The 23,545-nt window shown below is 56.3% G+C and overlaps 1 protein-coding gene across 3 annotated transcripts in view; it reads left to right on the top strand.

Moving 5' to 3' along the window:
- Positions 1 to 23,545, top strand: part of FAM53A (family with sequence similarity 53 member A) — a 49,052-nt gene that overhangs the window by 14,341 nt on the left and 11,166 nt on the right. The window contains exons 4-5 of one of the 3 annotated variants that reach the window (XM_078599106.1): positions 763 to 823; positions 2,295 to 3,451. In XM_078599106.1, coding sequence (XP_078455232.1) covers positions 763 to 823; positions 2,295 to 3,451 — 1,218 coding nt within the window. The remainder of the gene's footprint in view (positions 1 to 762; positions 824 to 2,294; positions 3,452 to 23,545) is intronic. The other 2 variants (XM_078599108.1, XM_078599105.1) reach the window with 2 other exon arrangements.

The following is a 23,545-nucleotide window of genomic DNA, read 5'->3' as shown; positions in this document are numbered from 1 at the left end:
TGGCGATGTTTACACATCTCACCAGGTACCCATTTGAGGCTGAGTCGATCTAGGGGAGACCCAGGACCGATTTAGATAATCGTCGCTGGTGTTGGCCACGCACGTGTCCGCACCCGAAACCTCAACCCGCATCATCGTCGTCGTCGTCGTTGTGTGCATCGCTCCCTGCCGGCGAGAGGGCCCAGGCCTTTTCTCCTCCTCTCCCGGCCGTGCTCCGACCCAGATCGGCCCGGGCCGCAGTCCCGCACCCTTGGGGTGCCAATGGGTGGCGGCTGCTCACCAGGCTCCCCCCGCAAAGAGGCGCGGGGAGGCATGGGCCCGCGCGGGCGTTTGTTTGTTTTTGTTGGCAGTGTGGGTAACGCCTCGCAGAAAAATGTAATCTACGGGCGCTGCTTTGCATTGCTGGCGCCCCAGCGCCTGTTATCAGGGCTTCTCCCACTTGTTTCTTGCGCTGTCGCTGAGATGTAGCGAAGGGGCTGCCCCCACGGCTTGGCCGGTGTGGCTAAAGCGACAACGTTCACGTTAACTTGAAAAGGACAGTTTACCCCGGTGAACTTTCGGCTTAATAAAAATAGCCCAACTAGGGTTGCAACCCGGCGCTTTGACATAACAGCAATTGCGTAACGAATAATGAATTAGATGAACCGTAAAAGGGCCGGGCGCTGTGCTCTCGCCAGCAGCACCGCTCCCTGCGTTGGCAGTGAGCACCGCGACGACACCGAGAGTCGTTTTTATTTTGGTGCGGGTGTCTCGTACCACTAGACCTGGCGTGGCGACGGTGCCGCCGGTGAAAGGGAAGCAACCGAGCGGAGTGTGGGAGAAGGTGGGTGGCGGGGGTTGGGGTTGTTTCTACCAGCACGGAAAGCTACGCGGGCATTTCACCTGCTGCGGGCTGCGCCCCTTGCTGTGCACGGTCGCTCCCCTCTGTGGGCGTGGGCTCCGAGCCAGCGAGTTGCACCCCTCCTATTGAACGCTCAGCTGGAGCCGAGCGATACGCACACTGCACGTGTGCTGGTGCCTCACTCACGCTTCACCCACGCTGCACCCACGCTGCACATGTGCAGCAGACGAGAAGCGGCTCACGTTTTTAAGATGGCGTGGTAAACCATGTGACCGACATGAGCGTCGCACGCGGACCTGTCTGCTGCTTAACCTCCAAACGAGTGTGTCGGCGTGTTTGCCATGTCGTGCAAATCTAGCACCCCTGGACGCCCCCCCGAATGAGATGTTCGCAATGGAATTGCAGTGCGAAATGTGCGTAGTTAGTCAAGTAAATAATTGGCTTTGTCCGCGGGACGTGGAGCTTCCTGTGTGTACAGCCCCAGACCGCGGAGCTCGCTTTCTCAAGCCCACCGGGGACTCGGAGCCCATCGTTGTTTCCTTTATCAGTGTTGGCATTTGTTGTCGCAATCAGAATGATGTAGTTTTATAGACGTTTTCCATTATTTTAATGTTTAATTGCCATATTTGGAGCTATAAGAAGTTGAAATCTTTTGCTTGTGTTGCAATCGAAACGTCGTGATAAAATTTATTTTTATCTTTATTTATTTTCTTTACCTACGTGACTTTACCGAAAGAACCAAGAGTATACTGCAGTACAGTAACTGGGCCATTGTCAGTCCACTGCTGGATGAAGGCTTTCACGTTCCCGTGTCAGTTATGGGTGGTTGACTGTCCATACTTTACCACCAGTGCCAGTTGGTGAACCGGTAGTTGGTCTGGACTGTTTCAGATATCGCTCTTCACCGCTGTTATTAACCATGGCTGGGAATTGAACTCGGGTCGTCGGGTTCAGAGTACAACTCACTCTGCTCGGCGTCGCCACCCCTCCTGCTCGACACAGCCAGCCGGGTTTAATTTTCAATGCCATCCAACCGAGCTTTCAAACATTTGTGTGTTTAGTTTAATGACCATTCTAGTCGAGTAGGGGAGTGTGGGGGATTCTTTGATGCTCGTGAAGATGATCCCCTGTGAACCAAAGTTGGGTTACCATTCGCGATTTGTAACTAAAACTAAAAACACTAAACTCTATTTATGTTACAAGGTGTAAGGCCCACGGTGTTTTTCCGGATTGCAAACCATCCGAAAGCTCGGAATGCAAACCAGAGAAAAAATAACTTGCACGCGGATATGGTTTCCCCTCGTGGCTGGCCGCTGTCTTCCATTCCGATAACGCGGTACTCGGAGGACAAAAACGCGCGTTGGAAAGCGTTCGGCAATCGACGAGCGCGCGACATCGTCGCCGTAACCAATGCACGCGCGCGTGTGTGTGCGCGCGCGCGTCTCCCCCGCAGAAGGGAAGACCTCTATATGGAACATGTTCTCTCAGACGTGCCCCATCAAGATCCGGCCCAAGCCCAGCGTGGCCATGACAGCGGCGCCCAGCACCGGCCCGGGCTCGGCGGCCAACGGGGGCGGCCGCCACACGTCTCCCCGGCACGGCGCCAACGCCGGCGCGGGACTCAACGGCGCCGCCGCGACCTCCTCCTCCTCCGCCGTTGTCACGGGTCTCATCCGAGAGCTCAACATCAACGAGACGCTGGTGGGGGGCGGCGGCGGCAGCCCGCTGACGCCGCCCAGCAAGCGCCACTGCCGCTCCCTGTCGGTGCCTGAGGAGCTGTCGCGCTGCCGCTCGCCCTGGAAGCCCGGCTCCAAGATCTGGACGCCGGTCACCAAGCGACGGTGCCACAGCGGGGGCAGTGCCACCCTGCAGCGCTGCAACAGCCAGGGCAGCGCCGCCGCCAGCATGGTGCAGAGGCCCTTCCTGGGCTGCGGCGCCAGCTCGGCCTACTTCAAGCCGACGGTGACGTACGCGGGCTCCGGATGCTGCCTGGCGAAGGCGTCTAACAGCCGGGCCACCGCGGTCTCGCAGGCGTCCGGCGCCGGCGGCGTTGGCTGCGGGGCGCTGTTTCAAGGTTGGGGCAGCGTCGGCGGCGTCGGCGGCTTCCCCTGCTTCCCGGCACCGGTGACCCCTCCGGAGTCGCCCGTGCCGCGGCCCGCGTCGGCCAGCGCCGGCTGGGGCCTGAGCGGCCACATGGATGAGCGCAGCTGCACCCCGTGGGGCCAGTGTCTCTGGGCGCCGGCGTCCGCCCCGCTCGGCTCCAGCTCCGCTGCCGAATCGCAGGTGGCGGCGGTGGCGGCAGAGGCCGGTCCCGGCGCCGGTCCCCCGTTCCACCTGCTGGAGGCGCGGCGCCGACTATCTCTCTCGCAGGAGCGCATCACGGAGTCGGGCCGGGCGCTGCTTTGGGGTCACGCCGGCGGCACACCGGAGACCGTCAGGCGGGCAGCGCCGGCGCACGTGACCACCGCCGGCGCCGGGCACAACAGGCTTCCCCGGTGCCGCTCACAGCCGTGCGTCTCCAACGAGCGCAAGTCGGGGCTCAAGCGGCGGCGAGACGACGACGTGCGGTGGATCCGACCCTCGCTGGACTTCCTCAAGATGACGTCGCAGGTAACGAGCGCCGGAGGATTCGGGATCGGACGAGGATGAGCCGAACAGTTGCAATCGATTCTCGCGGGCGCGAAACTCGCGTCGAAACTTGCGCCTGCGAGGAGCGATCGTTTTACCTGCGAGGGGACGGCGAGAATGAGAGACGGTCCAGGGAAAAGCGGCTACAAAGGAAACGCACAACGCAGAATACACGTGAACAATGGTTGGCCTCCGCGTCTCGCTCTCACCGTCCCCATTGTTCAGCCTCGCGTGCGCTCTCCCTGTTTACGCTTGCATTGACACTCAAAGTGGAAAATAGGGTCAGCCCTTTGGCGATCGCCTCCTGATTGACCGTTGGCATGGACCGTAATTGATTGTGACACTCACAATTCGATGCATTTATCTTGAGCGCACAAATCAATATTAATCTACGAGTCGTTACACTAACGACCACCCCTTGCACTGCCCGGGTCCCGGCCTCCTCTCCCTGCGACGAGCGGCTACCTGCCGAAGGGCCGCGCCCTCACCTTGTCCCTTTGCTTTGACCCCGTGGCACCTGGCGCGCGAGTGCTTAGCGTGCGTGCTCCTGCAGCCCAGGTGTCCGCCGCTGCGGGGGCGTGAAGTTTGTACCCTGGGTGGGTGCTGTGCGCCGCCCGCTCTGTTTGCTTACCGCGGGGGTTGATTGATGGAGCCCGGCCCCGTGAGGTCGCTGCTCAAACACACACGGGGGGGGGGGTGGTCGCCGCAGCTGTCGCCCCGGGCGTGACGCCGCTGCCGGAGTGTGGTGGTGCGGTAGTGTGGTGGTGGTGCCGTGATACGGGTTTGTTGTGGGGTGCTCGTGTGGAGTGATGGTGCGGTGCTGCTGCGGCGATGTGGTGGTGTGTTGAGGTGGCGCGGTGGTACCGTATTGTTGTGGTATGGTGGTGGGAGTGCAATGGTAAGAGTGTGGTGGTGGTGCAGTGTGCTAGCATGGTGGTTTTGGGAAATTCGCCCTTCATAGCACGCGCATTAGAGACGAGTTGGTTTTAGTGACCTCATTGCAACAGGGCTCACTCTGGCCTCTCTATTCAGGCGCTATGAAGAAGGGTCATTGCCAGAAACGTCACCGATTATATTGTTTTCTTTTTTAAGGCCACATTGTTAACAAACGTGTTTTTTTGTCATATCTGTTGAAAAGGATCCTATTGAAATGCGGGATTTTATGTTGCCCAATGTGTTGACCTGCCCATTTATGGAATTGGGTGTCAGAATGTACAATTTTTCGTTTGTCACACGATGTGAGTGCGTATGGCTCGTGGGGTCGCTAGCGGGTTCACGCAAAACCCTGCAGCGGCTACAAACTCGGCACGCACCACGCGGGGAACAACAATAATAAGACGACAAGATCATTATTGAATCGATTCGTTACCCAGAGTTGTGACTGTTCATCCGATTGTGGAGAGTTGTTGTTACTGCATTGCCTCATCAGAAACTTGAGGGTTGCAGAATCAGACACTGTATACCAGGCGCGGCCATGCCCCGAGCCACGTGTGGCTGCCGGGCAGTTCAATTGCGACCTGCTTGATGTGAAATAGGAAAAATCTGCGTAAGCGGGAGGCGCTCGCATCACTCGCACCTGGCAGTGGAGCCACAAATGAATACTCACGAGGCGCTCCCACAGATTTCTACATTTTCAATCCCACACCCAACCCGCGTCAGCGGACCGCCGCACGTGACCGCCCCACGTGACCGCGCATGTCTTTCGGCTTTGGGCCATGCTAAGAGTCAGGAAGTTTGGCCACCCCTGCACGAAGATCGCAGCGTGCAAACGCTTTCCAGCGCCGCGTAGGTTTGCGGTGCGTGTTCCGTCACGCCGTTTTTCAACTGTCGGTTGTTTCACGCCCCACCGGCGAGACGCGTCAATCAATTTTTATTTTAGGGTGCCAAACCGGTGCCGTTGAGTCTGTACCGTAACTCATCTGCATCGACAGCCGGTCGAGGTGGGTAGATCCTAAACATTGACTAAAGCCACTTGAAGTTTTGAAACGCGGGTTATGGAAACATTGGATAAACAGCTGATGGCATTCTTTTTAAAAAGGTTCCGCACGTCCAAATATAGACGAGGGTGAAGTCACTTGTGCAGTACCCCTTCTTTGCCCTTCACCCTTCGCCCTTTGACCCTCCGCCACCTTCTCCCCTGCCGTGGAAGAAGCGGTGGTAGCCCTCCCCGCGCTGGAGCGTCTCGGCGATCCTGTGGGTGACTTGCAACTCGTCAGCACTGACGGAGCCGTGTGCTCATCGCATGACGGCCAAACGCTATTTTAATTCTCAGGGCTTTAAATCGGCCACATTAAGCACAGAACCAAATGGAACGTGATGGAGTTTCTTTGGGCAGTCATTGGTGACCAGACTGAAGCCATCAACTCTCTGCGCTTGAAAACTCTGTTTCATCGCAGTTGGGCAGCCGAAACCCGTATTCAAACCCAGAGATGCTGCGGTGCTGGTCTCTGAGCCACCCGGCCTGCTTTGCTTCGCCGATGGCTGTCCCGCTGCGTGGCCGGTGGAAGGAGCCGCTCGTGTCGGTGGCGACGCGTAGCCACACGTGGTCACGCAAAGGGCCCGGCGCAGGTTCCAGTGTTGGGGTTCATCTCCGGCTCTCCATCCGCTAGGCTCTCGACTGAGGATCAAGAGTTTGTGTGGGAGGGGGGGGGGGCGCCAATCGTGAATCTGGTGCGATCTTTAGTGGGGCCCATGTTCACCTGCAGGGACGCGAGTGGCTCCGCATGGTACGTGCCTCCTGCGCGTCATCTCCCACCCCTCTCGCTCTGTGCGTGTGCGTACACGTGCCCGTGTTTGTGTCCAACTGTGTTTTTTTAAATCTGTATATATTTTCAAAGCGCTCTCTCTCTCTAAGTCTAGTGGGGGTGAGGAAATGTTCCACTCGAGGTTCACATGGGAATGCTGCTGCTGCAGCCCCACGCTGGCATCAACCGCCGGGGCACTGCGGGGGAGGGGCGCAGTGGAGGTGGGGGGGTCGTGGGGGGTGGAGGCAGCGGCCGCTGTATTGGATGGAAACGATGCCCCACGGCTCGCCGGCCCCGCCTCACCCCCCACCCACCACTCGGCCCCCAGCCCTCTCCTCTCATGACGTTTGACTGCTCGCAGGAATGAGTGCAATCGTCTGGTTGGCAGATTCCAATCTGCCGACGATTCTGCGTTGTGCGCGCAGATAAAACCTTCTTGTGACACCCGTCGTGGCAGCGGAGCTCTTGGGGGTGAGAGCGGAGGCCGTGGTGGGGGTGGGGGGCGCCGCCATCTCCCTTGCTTCTCCCTCGTGGTAGGATGAGGGTGGGGTGAGGGTGATGGGTTGGTGTGATGGTGAGGGTGGGAGTGAAGATGGGGATGATCGTGGGTGTGATGGTGGGAGGGTAGGGGTGAGGGGTGGAGTAGATGGGGGTTGGGTGCTATGGGTGAGGGTGGGGGGAGTAATTAAAGGAGGACGATAACGATGAAATCGCAGGATTCGCTGCCCGGCTCCGCTCTTCTCTGCCTCCCGCTCGCTCGCATGCTTACGCGTGCGGGGGCGCCAGCTAAATATAACTCGGGGCTGGCGTGAGAGAGTTGGTTTTTTTGGAGGTTGTGTTTTTTTCAAATCAAATAAATCATTTGGCTCTGAAAACCCGCATCCAGGGCCCATAGAAAGCGGAGGAGACCAAAGAGGAGGGGGGGGTGGCCTCGGTAGTTGGGACTCTCGGGCAGCAGGGGCCACCTGGTGTGGTGGGCACCTGGTTGGCCAGTGTCACCCTGGGGTCTGGGTCCGGCAAGCTCGCCTCTTGGCTGCTGCCCATGGAAGCACGTAGACCCTGCGAGGAGGTGGATGCGGACCGCACGAGCAAGCCCAGCAGCACAGCTAAGACGTGTGGTGCGAGACATGCGGCCCGGTTGGTTTGGGGAAAGCGAGAGAGAGATGGGGGTTGGGAGAGGGGAAGAGGATAAAGCTTAATTTACAGATCCCCCCCCCCCACCCACAGTGCGTTTTGCAATCCTGCCCGTGTGCTGTAGGGGTGAATGATATATTCACTTCCGTTACCAGCGGCTGGTCCTGGTAGCCCAGGCTCTCGTTTCTGTTTTTTTTAACAACGGAGCGGACGAGGCACGGAAAGAGAGCGGCAGGCCGCTGAAGGCAACCACGGCTGTAGGAAGAGCCGTCGCGACGCTGGGTGGTGCCCATGCGCTTGTGTCGCAGGTACGCTATTTAACTCGCTCCGTGAAGCCCTTGTCTCCAGGGTGCCTTTGGTGGAGTCGCACGGATGCGGCGGTCCTTGTAAAACTTTCAGAAATTGCCAACCCACTTCACACCCGACTTCACCACACTGGTCATTTCAGGTTGAGGGGGTTGTCCCAGGACCGGTTGCTGGTCCCGTTCGCCGCTGATGATAGCCATCGCCGGTCGCCAGGCTTGCAGTGCGGTGCGCTAACTTCTGCTCCACCGCTCCTGCGGCTGCGTATTTGTGGACAATAAACTCGCCTTCGGCACCATGGAGGGTAGCGAGCAGAGCAGAGCGTGTGTAGCAACAGGTGACCTGTGGCCGCCCTGTTTGAGCCACGGTATTTTCACCGTGCGGGCAGGATGCGGCTCCGATTTTACGTAACGACGGTCGTGCCGAGTGCGAGAAGGAAAACGAAGAGACCGGGCGACCTCCGTGCTGCCCCTTCCCTGGGGATGACTCGCCTTTCCCGCAATCTGCCTGGCTTCCCTCGCCCTCGCAGTTTGGCCGTCTTCGCTTCGTTCCCGGTGGGGGAAGGTCAGGGGTCAACAGGGATTGTTTTTATGGGGGGGAGGGTGGCAGCGGTGGTTGCGAGAAGCGGTGTTTGTACGGAGAGCCCCATGATCCATCACTCATTCATTTGGCTCCGATAGGTTGCCGCCTACACTTGCACGAGCATCACATCCAAGGCCACGGTGTCGCTCGCTCAGGGAGTGAACCTGGGGGGGGGGGGCCCTCTTTTAGCGATTGGGGAGGTGGTTTCCTTGCACAACATCTGAAGCCAATCCAGACGCACTCATTCTGCCCCCCTCCCACCGCCGCCCTGACTCCAGCCCCTTCCTTTCTTTCCTCTGGGTCCCTAATTGATTGAAAATGAGCCCCCAGGGGGGGCCGAGCAGCCCGAGTTGTCCCAGTGCCACGTGGGAGAGGAGAGAATTATTTTTTTACTTCATCCTGTGCACCTCTGCCCCCGTCACTAAACGACGTGAAACATGCACGCTACGACTCGCGATGATGTCGAGGATCAGTGGCGTTCTGGTTTGGGCACTGCACTGTAAACCAGGTGACTGGAGTTTAATTCCAGTGACGCCTGAAGCGGTGCTGGATACAGAAACTCGCACGGAACGAGCCCTTTGTCAATGCGTTGCCGAACAAAAGCCACCCCGCACCCAACATGTCAGATGTAGTGATTGTTTGACCATACTTCACCACAGTGGTCAGTGCGATTTTGAAGCGGTGGCCGCCCCCATCATCTGTTCAGATATCACTCGCCACTAGCCATGGCCACAAATCAAACTCGGATCCCCTCGCTCACTACTGGATCACCACTCCACGCACACAAGCGACGTGGATCTAGAATGGTTTTTGTTCACGCGCACGATCCACCGTGCGTACCGTGGGCTTTGGGGATGGAGGTGGCTCGGCACGCCATCGCGCATGGCGGGTTCCATCCATATTTTAGTTTGGAATTGATTTGACAAAAATTCTAACCGCAGCTGACGTGAAACTGCCAGAACTGATCTTTTATTTATACAATACACAGGCAGCGCGTGCAGTGCCATGTTCTCACGTAAGGGGCCCGCATCGTGTAAACTGCCGCGATGGACGGTGAGGGGAATTCACTGGCGCCGCCGCTCGGCTGCCCTCGATGAGCGGCACTGACGTTGCGAACCCGCTGCGGCATTAACCGGCGCTGTGGGCCGCGAGCCGGAGATTGGAGGGGGGGGAGGCTCCCTACTAAGTGACACTGGCATGTGGGTACCTGCACGGGGCATGGGGTGGTGGGATAAGTGTGTGGAATAATCATGCCGTAAATCACACGTCGTTTCCACAGTTGACAGAGTTGGGTTATTTATACATTCGTAAAAAAAAACATTCCTAACCCAGGAAAGCTGCTTTCAGTTTTAAGACGGTCCAGCTTGGAGTGTTTATTGTGGAGCGTTTTGTATGACATGTGGGAGGACGCTGAGGTATCCGGGGACAACCCACGTCTGCCAGGAGACGTCAAGGATTGGTGTCTGCAGCAGCCTCTTGGGAATGATGCCCCCTGCCAGCGATGCAAGGTGGACCTGTCGCACTCCTCATCTCGATGTGATCCATTCAGTAGTCCCCCGGTTTCCAGTGACATCGGTTAATGGTTTTTCGGTGAACATTTCGCCTCCCATAGGACCCTCATGGTTTCGATTTAACGTTAATATTTGTGTTAACGGTATGTTCATGTTATGCACGCGGATGCTAATTTCGGCCAATCCTAGTCCCTGTAAGTGGGCTGAGCATGCCTCGGCCAATCAGTGACCCCCATTTATGAGCGTTTAGACCTCGACTGGCCTTGTTTAAATTTTTTTTCTGTTTTGGCAGTGGAAACGGCTCTCTTCCAGACTCAGTGATTTATATTTTCTACTTATAAGTGAATTAATTTCACCATTTCGGTGAACAGTAGTTTTTGTGGATCCAATAAAAAAAGTTATCCGAGGGACTACTGTACATACATGCATAGTCACAGTCCGAATGTGGCAAATATGTAAAAAAAAATATCCGCAAATGACTTAATCGGAGTAACGCATGAATCGCCGCACCCGATAGCGAAAGCTTGGCAGGACCCTCCTGAAAGAGTCTTCATACTCTGTGAGGCTTTCTCCGGTGAACAAGTGTAGTGATAATAACAATAATAATAATAAGGACCCATTTCCAAGACTGGGGGTGGCTCGTCGGGTCCTGTGGATGGTTTCTTGAAGTGTCTCGAGTTCAAGGTTGCCCTAAGGTTTTGCATCGAGGGCCAGGTCGAATCTCGTATTCCGAGCCACACTCCTTGGCTACGCACAGTACCCACATGCTCTTCATCGGAGAGAGACGAGAAGGCATGCGTGTCGGTTAAACAGGAGAGACGGGAGAGATGTGTTTAATATGCATGTGAGAGGATAGCCGTAAAAACTATGTATTTAGAATACAGTGATACCTCGGTTCACGAACTTAATTCGTGAACTGACTCTGTTCGCGAACCGAATTGGTCGTGAACCGAGGCACATTTTCCCATAGGGTTCAATGTAAATCCGGTTAATCCGTTCTGACCTGTTTTTTTTGGTTTTTGAAGCACAAAAATATGAAACAAATGACAATACACATTACTGTAGTACTGTACAGTATAGTAATGTATAAAGAGAGAACACTAACCTTGCTTGAGATGACTTCTGGCATGGAGGAAGGCAGGTGGGAGGCGGGTGGGAGACAGTAAGCACTCAAACGGGTGAACTGTACAATACAGTAAGTACAGTACAGTAGTACCGTACAGTACTGTATGTGCTAAAAAGCACACCAAAAATCCAAAAGTCACTGAAAGTGTCTTCACAGTACTCACAGTACTTCTTTCTGCGTCTCTGCTTCTCTCCACGATCTTCCTACAGGAAGTCACGACCACGTGACAGCCTGGAATTAGCATAAAAATGGCCGCGGCTCCTGTTCGTGAACCGAGTTGTTCGTGAACCGAAGCGGAGTTCGTGAACCGGAGCAGATTTTATGAACTTTTCTGTTCGTGAACCGAGTTGTTCGTGAACCGAAGCGGAGTTCGTGAACCGGAGCAGATTTTATGAACTTTTCTGTTCGTGAACCGAGTTGTTCGTGAACAGAAGCGGAGTTCGTGAACCGGAGCAGATTTTTATGAACTTTTCTGTTCGTGAACCGAGTTGTTCGTGAACCGAAGCGGAGTTCGTGAACCGGAGCAGATTTTATGAACTTTTCTGTTCGTGAACCGAGTTGTTCGTGAACCGAAGCGGAGTTCGTGAACCGGAGCAGATTTTTATGAACTTTTCTGTTCGTGAACCGAGTTGTTCGTGAACAGAAGCGGAGTTCGTGAACCGGAGCAGATTTTTATGAACTTTTCTGTTCGTGAACCGAGTTGTTCGTGAACCGAAGCGGAGTTCGTGAACCGGAGCAGATTTTTATGAACTTTTCTGTTCGTGAACCGAGTTGTTCGTGAACCGAAGCGGAGTTCGTGAACCGGAGCAGATTTTTATGAACTTTTCTGTTCGTGAACCGAGTTGTTCGTGAACAGAAGCGGAGTTCGTGAACCGGAGCAGATTTTTATGAACTTTTCTGTTCGTGAACCGAGTTGTTCGTGAACCGAAGCGGAGTTCGTGAACCGGAGCAGATTTTTATGAACTTTTCTGTTCGTGAACCGAGTTGTTCGTGAACCGAAGCGGAGTTCGTGAACCGGAGCAGATTTTTATGAACTTTTCTGTTCGTGAACCGAGTTGTTCGTGAACAGAAGCGGAGTTCGTGAACCGGAGCAGATTTTTATGAACTTTTCTGTTCGTGAACCGAGTTGTTCGTGAACCGAAGCGGAGTTCGTGAACCGGAGCAGATTTTTATGAACTTTTCTGTTCGTGAACCGAGTTGTTCGTGAACCGAAGCGGAGTTCGTGAACCGGAGCAGATTTTTATGAACTTTTCTGTTCGTGAACCGAGTTGTTCGTGAACAGAAGCGTTCGTGAACCGAGGTATCACTGTATATGGTACCAAAATGTAAATAATAGGAGATACATTTTATCGATCTCTCTGTGCTGTTAAAAGTGCCATTGGCCAAAACCTCAGCACTTACATGTTGTCCTTTTTAATGGTAGTAGAGAGATGTATTCATACGAAATCGGAGGAATGAAGAGATGGGGCGAGAGGGGTATGGAGGAAACGCGCGTGTTCAGTGCATGTTGCACATTGAAGGCTTTAGCCCAGCTTCATGTTCATTTGAAGTGAAAGTGGTGGGCCACCGTTTGGCCCACTCTGGCCTGAAGTGGAAGTATTCACCAAATTTAAAAAGGAGACCGAGAAAGGAACGTCTCTTGTAGCTGCCGATCACCTAGGCTGCTGAAACGGTCACTTGAGGTGTTTCACACCAGCACCCCGTTAACCTGTCACCTTGCGAGTTTTGGCGTGGCCCGGCCTCAGCGATGGTGCCCTGGCGGGGCTCGCAGTGGTGTGGGGGGGGCAGGGGCGCAAACAGCAGCAGCTCGAGGCCGCTCGTGGCAGCCGCGGGCAAGGGCAGACGTGCAGGGGCAACACTCCCAGTCGCTTCTCGCCCCGCGCTATTCCTGTCCGTCCACTCTGCTCGCGAGAGTCGGTTATTAATAACAAAAGGGTTAATATTCCCACCCCCCCCCCCCCCCAATGAAAGCAGTGCTCATCGTTAATCAACGCGAGGCCACTCTTGTCCCTTGTTTGTTTACAAGCCGCCGTCCACTCTCGTGGGGAAGTCCGGTTATCTCTTAATCATGGACGTGACCACCGTTGTTTTCCTGTGTGGGGAGGAGAAGGAGGGAGGCGAGGTGCACAGTGGGCTCAGCCCGCTGTCTCCCAGCCTGACCCGGAGGGGGGGGGGGTGACCACCGGCAGTCGCCCAATCTCGACGTGCTCATGCCTTATCGCACCGGCCGTCCTCCAGATACCGAACGACTCGGAACTAGCCAGTCGCCAGACAGCAGTCTCCAACGCCGCCTGGGTCCCTCTGCCCCTACCGCAGTTGTATTCCGTCAGCCTGTTTTACAAGGCCCCCCTCGTTTGTTACGCTTGCTGCATCTGGAATGTACGGTTCGAGCGATGTTTACTTTTGAACCCGATTGATTCGGCAAGGCTTTTTTAAGCCGTCGATTTGTAAATCTCACGGTGATACCCGGCGTCTGAAGGATGCAGCGCATGAGCGACCTGTTATTGCGCTTCGTTTCCTCGCGCTCTCTCTCTCGGCCACAAACGCCGGCAAGCGCCATCCAACACTGGCCTAAGCACGGAGGCTGTTTGCCTATTTTTTACCGTATTTTATTTTAACAGTCTCTTGAGCACAGGGCCAAACATATCTAAGTGGCCAGTAACTAACAGCACTATAAGAGTTGTGATCGGTAGCAGTCAACACATTTAAGAGTTGATACAAACAGAGACGATGGGAGGAAGGAATTCCAAAATGGAGCTGTGCAAGAGAAGGAGCGGACAGAGAAGTGAAGTGACGTGCAGTGTGGTGGTTGAACAGTGCCCACGAGGACCCTCGCAACACGGGTTAAATTCCTGCTCCACAGATTCAATTCCCGCTCATTGATAACATCGAATCTGAACCAGTCCTCGGTGTCTCCTAGGTCTACTCTGCTTTGAATGAAGCCCTGGGGGTGATGTGTAAACATAAAAAATCAAGGGTATTCGAGTGCTGCTGACCATACACCACACCACCATTTGCATACTGTACCGGCCTCAATAGGCACTCTCTAAACATCGCTTGCCTTCAGGCTGAGAAGAGGCTGCTTGTCTATGTTGGTGCATGTGTCGTGCGTGCGTTACATATCATGCGCGTCTTATCGTGCGTGTGTTTAACGTATCGGATGCGTGGCACGGCTGCTACCATTGGGGTCGGGACGCGTGCTGGGGGTGCTTGGGATGGCGCTGTGGCCGCAGATCTTGATGTGATTCACACCACCGTCACCCGGCCTGACGCCCGTGTGGTTATCGCCGTGCCGCCTTGCGAGGTCTGATTTGGCGCTGGGTGACGACCGTGGTGGCGAACGGGTGCCCCGGGGGGAAAAGTTTGCGTTCTCAGTGGCCACGTCTTGTCCAACCGGCACGGCCGTTAGACCGACTCTGAGCGCCGCGGTTTGTTAGACGGAGCATGTCTGGCTCCCACGTCTCCCAACGCGAGACCAGACGGTGACCACGAGGAAGGGGGGGGAAGAGCCTCGCTCAGCGTTCCTCCACGGTTCCCTCCCTCGGCCTCCATCTTGCACTGCCCCCTCCACCTCCTTCACCCCTCCACATCTTTCCCTCTGCCCCCCCGCCTCCACACTCCTCGCGTCGATGGAGCGAAGTTCTTTACTCGAGTGCACAAAAGGAGCCCCGGTATCGGGAGGGGCCACGCTGACCCTGTTCGATGACCCCAATTACCATCGGATTCCACGGTGAAACCAATTACTCATTCGGCTGTGAAGCGGTAGAAGCGGCGCACGGGGCCTGCGGCCTCCTGCGTGGTTTTGTCCCCTCCGAAGTGGGCCCCAGGATTTATGGTGCCGCGGCTTCTAGTCGGGCCATTTTATACCCCGAAACTCTCGGCGTGTCGCTCGCTTGGCCCCGACGCGCTCCCGAAGCTAGCGCCGTCCTGAATTCTAATCTACTCGGACACAACACATGCACACCGCACGCACGGAGGGGAGTGAGGTGGGGGGGGGGTTCTTTTTTTACTTGGGTGGATTTACGCCCGACCTCCTGGCACACGGGAAACGCTTTCTCTCCATGTAAGTGGAATGGATGGCGTTTTTGTTTCAGATTGCAGCGCTTTTGGGATTTCGTGGCACTGGCCACAAAGTCCCCTGATCCAGCTCTGAGCATTAGAGACCATGTGGGGGTCCAGGTCGCCATTCGCGCGTGCGTGCGTGTTTGTGTGTACATTTTTACGAGTGAGTGTGTGTATCCATTATGCACGTGCGTGTGCGTCAATTGGGGGAGCAGTAGTGTGGTGGTTAGCGCGCTGCTTTACAAACCCGGTAACCCGAGTTCAATTCTTGCTCACGAACTGGTCCTGGACCTCCCCTAGGTCGACTTGGCCTCATGAGTGCCTGGTGCGGTTTCTAAACATTGCCATGAGGGAGACAAAGGCGGCCGGGCGTGGTGTTGGCCACCCACCACCTCGTGTGCCGTGCTGGCCTTCATAGGTGCTACTCGCTAACAGCACTTGGCCCAACAGTCTGTGAAGGCTATACAGGGTGGGGGGGGTCTTTGTCTATGTCAATTAACAGCTATTAATATCTAGAGTGTATGTGTGTTTTTAAGTGTGCCTGCCTGTGTGCGCGCGCATCAGTGTGTGCATTGGTGCGTTGTGCGTTCTAATCTCCGTGAGTGCGTGCGCATGCACGCACTCACGCCGGCGTAATGCGCATGCATTACGCCGGCGGTTGGGGCGGTCGCCGAGCCGGATCTGCGCCGGCAGGTGAGGTGAGGGAGCAGCGCCTCGCGGGGGCCCCGCGGGGGCGCCCTGCGCGCCCCCCAACGCCCCCCCCCCGCATTCCTGTGGTGCGAGTCCTCTCCGTGACGCCGGCGACAAAACAAATATGAGCCGGGAGAGAATGGGACTTTGTGACGAGACAATGAGGCGAGCCGCGGGCACGCAGGCTCTCTTCACGAGTGAAATAGTTTCTGCCTTTCTTGATCTACGGAGAGACTCGCGTATTATGATACGCGTAGCGTGTGCGGGGGAGAGCGTGGGGACTTTGGGGGGGGGGGGGAGGGAAGCGCTCGCCCGGTCCTACTCGCGTTGCCTGGACCGGCCGCGTGCCCCCGCTTGCCTCTTGCCGACTCGCGGCGCCCGTCCTCGTTGACGTGTCCGGGTGTTCAGTCGCGAGTTTTTGTGCGGTCTGCGTTGCAGCGTTGGGCATCCACGCTTTCTGCGATTTTATTGTTTTGATGATCCAGAAGAGGTGGCACGTGCCTGCGATCTGGTGCTTTTGGTGGCATCGGTTGGTGGATCGTGCAGAGATTTTTGTGCAGCTTTCAAGCCCGCTACGCTCTGAGGCGGCAGTACAACAAGTAGGTTTGTGATCCTGTCATCTGTGTGAACCTCTTGAGTGCCATTCCCTTTAGGTCTGCGTTTTCTCCAGGAACTCCAGTTTCCTCCCACGCACCACGCATGAAACGGTCGTTAAACTGACCAAACGTCTCCCTGCAGGAGCCTTGTGAAAAAGTCTGGACAAATTTAATTAAATATCTTTATTAGTTGGTGCCTTCTTCTCGAAGCTGCCAGCATTGTAGTTTGGCCGCAGATGTGCGATTTGAGACGTGGGGTTGAAGCCCACTCCCTCCCTCCTCCTCTGCGCCGTGGCGGTGGCAGAGGCGGCATGGTGGGTCGGTGGCTCGTGTCCGAGTGATGGATGCATGCAGGGGAGGGGGTGGGGTATGGGTGGGGAGTTCATCCCAGCCGCCGCGCTGGGATCCAGTAATGAACTGCGCTGAGCGACGGAGCTGTCATCCATAATCCGATGCCTCGTGGCCCGCTCGCGCAGATGCGCCGCCATTTACACGCTCGCACCCCCGCGCTGCGTGCAGGCGCGGGCCGCTCGACGCACCCCTCGCCCGTTCGTTAATCTCTCTGTTTGTTGAGTTCCTATATTTTTTTAGACGCCGGTAAATTACCACGTGTTTTGTACCGCGACGCGCGGCCGAGGCCCGGCGTCTCCTCCGTCGGCCTGGTTCCAGCTCGTGCTGCCGGAGATTTGCATTTGAATGGCTCGGTGGGAAAAACCACGGCGCTCTAAATAGCGCGCGAGTATTAATTTATCGGCTGCACGGGACGTTTCAAGCGGCCGTGTTGCAGCCCCTGAGCTTGCGGGCGACTTCCCACCGCGGCCCCTTTGCCGAGCGAGTTGGTCCCAGGCGAGCAGATGTTGGACCTTGGGCCTTGGGTCTGGATGAGCAATTCCGATTCCCTCCGCCCAGTGCAGACGCGAGAACCCGCCGATGCGTGAATGCACGCGCGCGCACACTCGCGCACACGGGAATATTAACGCGGCCGCTGACGCACACACGCCGCCGATAATGTGGCACCATGTCACAGTTGGGAAAATTGATTTGCGCCGTGGCACGAAGAGGCTCGATGCCACCGCACGCACACACACATGCACACATGCACACATGCACACACGCACACATGCACACACGCACACATGCACACATGCACACATGCACGGCGGCCGTGTGTTTTATGGCCCCGAGCAGAGTCATGACTCCGTGTCCAAAATTAGCGCCGTCCTGCCGGCTTGATGTTTGCGAGTGTCCGTCACAACCTGAGCCCAGAAGATGAAATGTTTTCAACAGTGGGTGGTGGTCGCCTCCAAAACCCCCCCTCCCACCCACCACTCAATCCCTCCGGCCTCCGTGCTGTGCAAAGTGATGAAATGTCACGTTGCCGTGTCTTTACTGTCGGGCGTTTTTACCAAGAAATACGGCGTCGTTAACACGGTGCTGAGAAAACAAACCGAGCGCGAGTCGCCTCTCTTCAACTCCGTTGTTGGCAGCGTGCGGACTTTTTGGAGGAGAGGTTCTCTGAAGCGAGGTTTCGCGTCTCTGCTCCGTGTAGTCATCCGAGCATTTTGCGTTGAGATGATGCCTGACAGAAAACGGGGAAAACAGTCACCTCAACCTCACAAGCTCGCAGCGTCGTCAGTATCGTTACCCGTGGCGGTCATAACGATGGTGGCGATGATGCCGCCGTTGATGATGCTAACGATGAGCGATGCTGATAACGACGCTGATGTTGCTATGAACGATGAAAGTAGTGGTGCTGCTGATGACCAATGAGTGGTTATAACGGTGGTGATAGTGGTGGCATCTAAATCCACGATGATGCTGGCGACGACGACTGTGACGATGGCGGCGCACGTAGGTCTGCCGCTCAACGACTGGACGCGCGTCCGCACGGCGAGGGTACGCGCCCTAATGAATGTACAACGCAGCGGGGGCCCCCTGCTTATGAGAACAGCATGACTCGGGGAACTTTAATGGGGAAAAAACATGCGGCAGAGAACCTCCGTTGAAATTCCCCGGGTGTTGGATTGCAGGCAGCACAAGACAGTTCATTGTTTGTAGCGGCACCGGGAGGGCCGCGGCGGCAAATGAATATTTCCAGTGTGGCCGAGGGCCCTGTAATGAATTGTAGGGTAACTGAAACCAAAACAGTTGGTGTTAGATTGTGGGAAAGTTTTACTGGCAGAGGAAGTGCTCACATGAATGAGCTGGAATGCGTGCGTGTGAGTGAGAGTGGGGGGGTGCCTCTCGGCAGCCCCACTGTCTCCCCCCCGTTGTTTAATGCGGCCTGTGCTCTGCGTTCCAGCACCCCTTGAGCGGAGTGCCGCGTGAACGCCGTCTGGCGTAATTCCTGGAAAGGCGACGCTCGGCGCGTTATCAATTTACACAACTCCTCTGGCAACGCGTCGCCGCTGCTGACTTTGCAAAACAAAAACAAAACCTGGGTCCTGGGCCCCCTGTGCACTGTACCGCACCGCCCCGTGCCTCGCCTGCTATTTTAGGAGTCCGTGTCTCACCGGTCTCGTAACCTTGAGTGCCAAATTGTGCTGGGGGCCGGTCGACGTTAATCGGCCCGTCGGCTGACAATGTGGGCCGTGGCGGGAACATGGGTCAAGCGTAATTTCTCGCTGAACGTCTTATGGGTCTGCTGCTACACTAGCCTTCGGTGGTACGTGACTTGTTGTAGCCATAGCTATAGAGAGAGGGAATACTGGGTGTGGTGTGCCGGTCGCGTAAATAATTTCCAGGTCATCGGCTGAAATTTAAGCCCCTGCAATGGGCGCTTGCGGCAGCCGCCGCTCGCCTCGAAGTGATTCTCTTGAAGACGTTCTGACTTCCTGTGCCCAGCTGTGAGCAGCCTGCAGATGACTGAGTATTGTGGGGGATTTTGCTGTAAAATATGGAAGGATGCATTCCGAGCGGTTCCTGCGTCTACTGTTCAAGCTGCACTTTGTGTCTGTGTTGTGGATGTTTGTGTGTTGTGTGTGAGTTGTGGGCTGTGTGTTGTTGGTGTGCCCCCACATGCGACATTGCCCATGCCATAGTCACAAAGGCTCCTCTGTGCTTGGAAAGCGGTGGAGCAGTGGTTAGTGCACTGCAAAACAAATCTAACGACCCGATTTCAATTCCTCTTCCAACAAATAACAGTGGCGAATATTTGAACCAGTCATGGGTCCTCTCCTAAATCTACTCTGCCTTAACAGAGTATACAGTGCAGCATGTAAACATCAACACTGGGGAGACAAAGGCGGTCGGGTATGGTGCTTGTCATCTACCCACTCATGTGCTGTGCCGGTCTTCATAGGTGCTCATGAACAGCACTCGCCCCAAACAGCCCGTTAAAGGCAACGGATCCCCTGAATGAAGGGCAGCTGTGGAAGGTAGCGCGACGTTGCGGGGGGGGGGGGCGGCACGGGGCAGGGGGAGCACGAAGGGGCAGGGGGGGCGGGCAGGGGGGGCGTGACGGGGCAGGGTGGCACGACGCTGCAGTGGGGGGCGCGAAGCGGTAGGGGGAGTGCCACCCCCACGTGTGGCATCGCCCCGTGCCATGGTCACAAAGGCTCCTCTGTGCCGCGTGGTGAATAAACGAGGGGAGAGAGTGAAGGAGCGAGAGGGCGCCCAGCTGCCGAGGGCCACACAATCGCAACTTGGCCAGACGCGTGCCACATTCAACCACGTTTGAAGGGGTGGGGTGGAGGGGGGATTGTTCCGGCCTGCTCACCATGGGGCCTGGTTGAGTCTCCTAGATACGTGGTAGCTTTAGCGTCCCCAGCTCTCGGTCGAAGTCTGCTGGTTCCCAGCACCGCGGCCCGGTCATGTTCACCATCGTGGCCCTTGGAGAAGGCCAAGCGGAAGCGAGCTGAGTGGAGGTGTCAGGTGGGGAGGTAAGGCAGCCTCCTCGCAACATCGCAAATACCTGTCGCACGAACAGAATGAGAACATCCCCCGCTGATGGTCAGTGTCCGTTTGTGAAGGCGGAGACCATAGAGATATAGTACAACAGTGGAATTTGCTGCACTGCCCACTACGTAGCCCCCACAAGCCCTTTGGCTCCATGTTTGTGCATGGCGGTCGCACGTCCAAGTGCATATCGAGGCTCCACCGTGCGTGGCCTCCGACATCCGACGAGATTGGGCATATTCCGGTGATGTGGTGGTCAGCATCGCTAATGCTCGATACAGAAATCTGGTTTCGAAGATTTTCTTAAATGAGCTCGGCCGAGGTGAAAACGGGCCCTGATGTTGGCTGTGGTGCTCGGCCCCCCCGTCGTCTCTTTAAAGAGGAGCTCTTACATTGATGAACTGTAAATGGTGACGGCGTGGGCCCCGGGCTCCGGCTGGGCGGTTGGAGCGAGCGCGTGCCCGCAGTGCCAGGCGGCCGTGTTCTACGCGACAGAACCAGGCTGCTCTTATTCGTCGGCTCTGAGCGAGGGCGCCCCGCTGGCGTGCAGCGAGTCTGGTGCGGCAGTGCAAGCAGAGTGGGCCAGGTCTGCACCGGAGCAACCCGCACCTCCCTGCCGGACGCCGGGCGTCAACGGTTACAGTCCATAATTGCGCTCGCTCTACGCCTGTCCAGCGGTCAATCCGGATGAAGGCCCTCTCCAAACCACCGCCGCAGCCTCCTCCCTTATCAATTTGCGATGTAGTGCAGGTGATGCACCCAGCACCTGCACACGAACCGATTTTCATTGCTCGGTCTCCTCGGTGAACGTCTCTTGGACGCGTTCCTTGGCTTTCGGCCAATCGTCCCTTCGGTTATTTACTACTTGTGCAAAGTCTACGCAAAAAGTATTTTCTCGTGTCACGTCCAGGCGAGCGGAACAAACGAGATGGCGCGAGCGTCGCAGTTAAAGTGGAGGACCCGAAGACGAATCGATTCCTGAATTGAGCCGTGATGACAATCCGACGGATCGCTTTGCCGGGTGGGGGGGGCGGTGGGATTGAGTCGTCGCAAGCCAGTCGCCTGCGGTGGGAGGAGAGGGGGCCACGGTACCCGTCAAAACCGGTCCAGGGTTGTGCTGCGTAAACAAACGCTGCGGTGGCGGCGCAGGGCTGAGCACGACGTCGTTTGGTGTTTGCACGGGCCAGTTGATTTTTTTGTTCATTACTATGAGGCGTGACGTATTTTTCCCCCTCCTTGCGATTCCACGAATAGCTCCTGATTCGATCCAAGAGTAGATTTGTTTTTTGTTGTTTCGTGGCCGACGCGAAGTCTCGAAGTGGCCGCAGCGCGCAGGAAGAAGCAATCGCAACACGCGCACATCGACAATAATAATCACCGTGTTCTTGTCATTTGCTGCCACCGCACGGTGTTGACTCGCTCTCGCAGAGAGGGCGACCTCCTGTATACCAGGAGAGGAAGTTAAGTTGCCACAGTGGTGCCCATATCTGTAGTACGACAATCTCCTGGCAAGCCGGTATGGCTCCTCCTCGACGCCCACGGAAAGGGAATTTCTCAAAGTTTCGTGGCGATCCACCAACCCTCACCTAACCATTGCTGGATTGCTGCCCACATCTGCAGCCACCACCACCCGGCTATAATAATCATCGACAGTAACCAATGCGCGCATGGTGGACGTGTGTGCGAGGATGTCGCGCGCGACCCCCACAGTCTACCGCCACCGCGGCGCAATTTGTGCTCGTCCATCGGGCGACTACCAGGTGCCAAGCCTCCCCCCTCCATCGCCTCTCCGCCTCCCAGCGAGTGAAAATCACCGTTTATGGTTCTCGGTCACAAACATCATCGCACGGTGCGAGACTCGGCCATCATTACCGCCGCCCCATGCTGGGCTGTAACCCGGCGACCGTGGATAAGGTAATTAGAGCGGTTAATCATAACCTCGGCGCTCTGTTATTTTTACTTTGCGGCGCGCTCTCACTAATACCTGGAATACCGGCGCTGACGGCCGCGTGAGTCGAGGCAGGACCGTCTCCGCGCGAACAACCGCGCCGGCTCTGCGTCGGCTGGCGGCGTAACCCTGGCTCTTTTAAGCAACGCCCGCCTCGTCCGGGGATTGAACCCCCCCCCCCTCCTGCCAGCATGCCTTCCGAGCAAGGTTCCGTGCGAAGGTCGCTCGATGGCCGTTTTTTCCACTCTCCACCCCGCGGCATGCGCGGCTCTGCATGTTCCCTACGCAGCCCCTCAACCCCTCCGCGGCCCTCCAATCGCCGACTTTATTTAGTAAAAAAACTGGAGGTCGCTTGAAGGTTAATTCTGAGAGCCGGGAGTACAGTGCCTGGCTTGTGTGGTGTCGGAAAGCTGGCCAGGGCTACGGTGAGCAGCACCGTGTGGGGGGGAGGGGTGCTTCGGCCTGTTGTGCTTATGAAAATTAGAGACTCGCTCTTCTCCATGCACACTCTCCTCCCTGCACACTCTCCCCCCTGCACCCCCCCCCCCCGCACACTCTCCCTTCCTCACGTTCGCTACCTTCGCAACCACTTGTGATATTTGGTGGCTGTGGTGAAGCTTTCCGGCCCTGGTAATTGGGACTCGATGGCTGCCTAGGCTGGCTTAAGTGCCGTCACGCGAGGCCCAATGCTTCGCTCGGCGTGCGTCTTCCCTCACCGCCTTCGTGCCAGACTCGCCGGGCCTTCCACCCCCAGGTTTTTATCATTGGGGAAAGCTGCCACGCCCTGGCCCGACACCTGGCACATTTATTGTACCCGATAATGAGGCTTTGAATATATAAACCGTTAATAAACTGAACTATTAAAACTGTTTATATTACCAGGTAAGGCCCACTGAATTAATGTAGCTAATTATTAGAAGCGACCTGGCCACAAATGATAGCTCAACAAAGTGGCTCATCGTGTGTGTAGCAGCCAAATACTTTGAACGCACGTTTCTAAATGTGGAGGGATAAAACTCGAAGACCTGGACAAAAATCCACGCCACCACAGGGGGGAGAACTTGCAAACTCCAAATATACAGACGTCAGGTTGGAATCAAACCCACGTGCTCCTATATATACCAGACGAGGTAGTTAACATCTCGCCACCATGGCGCCCCGATAAAAGAGCGTCTCAAGGCAGCCATATACACAACAGCCCACACGAAAACCATTTAAATAAATGAATAAGAATTACGCGGCAAAGTAGAGGGGGTGCACACTGTTGGAAACGCCATGATCTCGTGCTGCTGCTGTGACGGCCGGCCCAACAGCCGGCGGATTGGGCTAACGATCAACGATTGTGCAATTCGTAAAACTATCTCGTCGCGACGACGTAGCCGAGTTTGCTTGAGCGTGTATTGGCATGTTGCGATGGACGTGGCCGAGGAGCTGCCAAGGCCCTAAGCAAGGGCCCGGTGGGAGTGGGAACGTGGAACGGCGG

This window comes from Lampetra planeri, chromosome 12 (assembly GCF_965212315.1).
Source record: "Lampetra planeri chromosome 12, kcLamPlan1.2.h2, whole genome shotgun sequence".
Lineage (NCBI taxonomy): Eukaryota > Metazoa > Chordata > Hyperoartia > Petromyzontiformes > Petromyzontidae > Lampetra > Lampetra planeri.
Note: the sequence above shows the minus strand (reverse complement) of the source record. Positions and strands in the feature narration are given on the sequence as shown.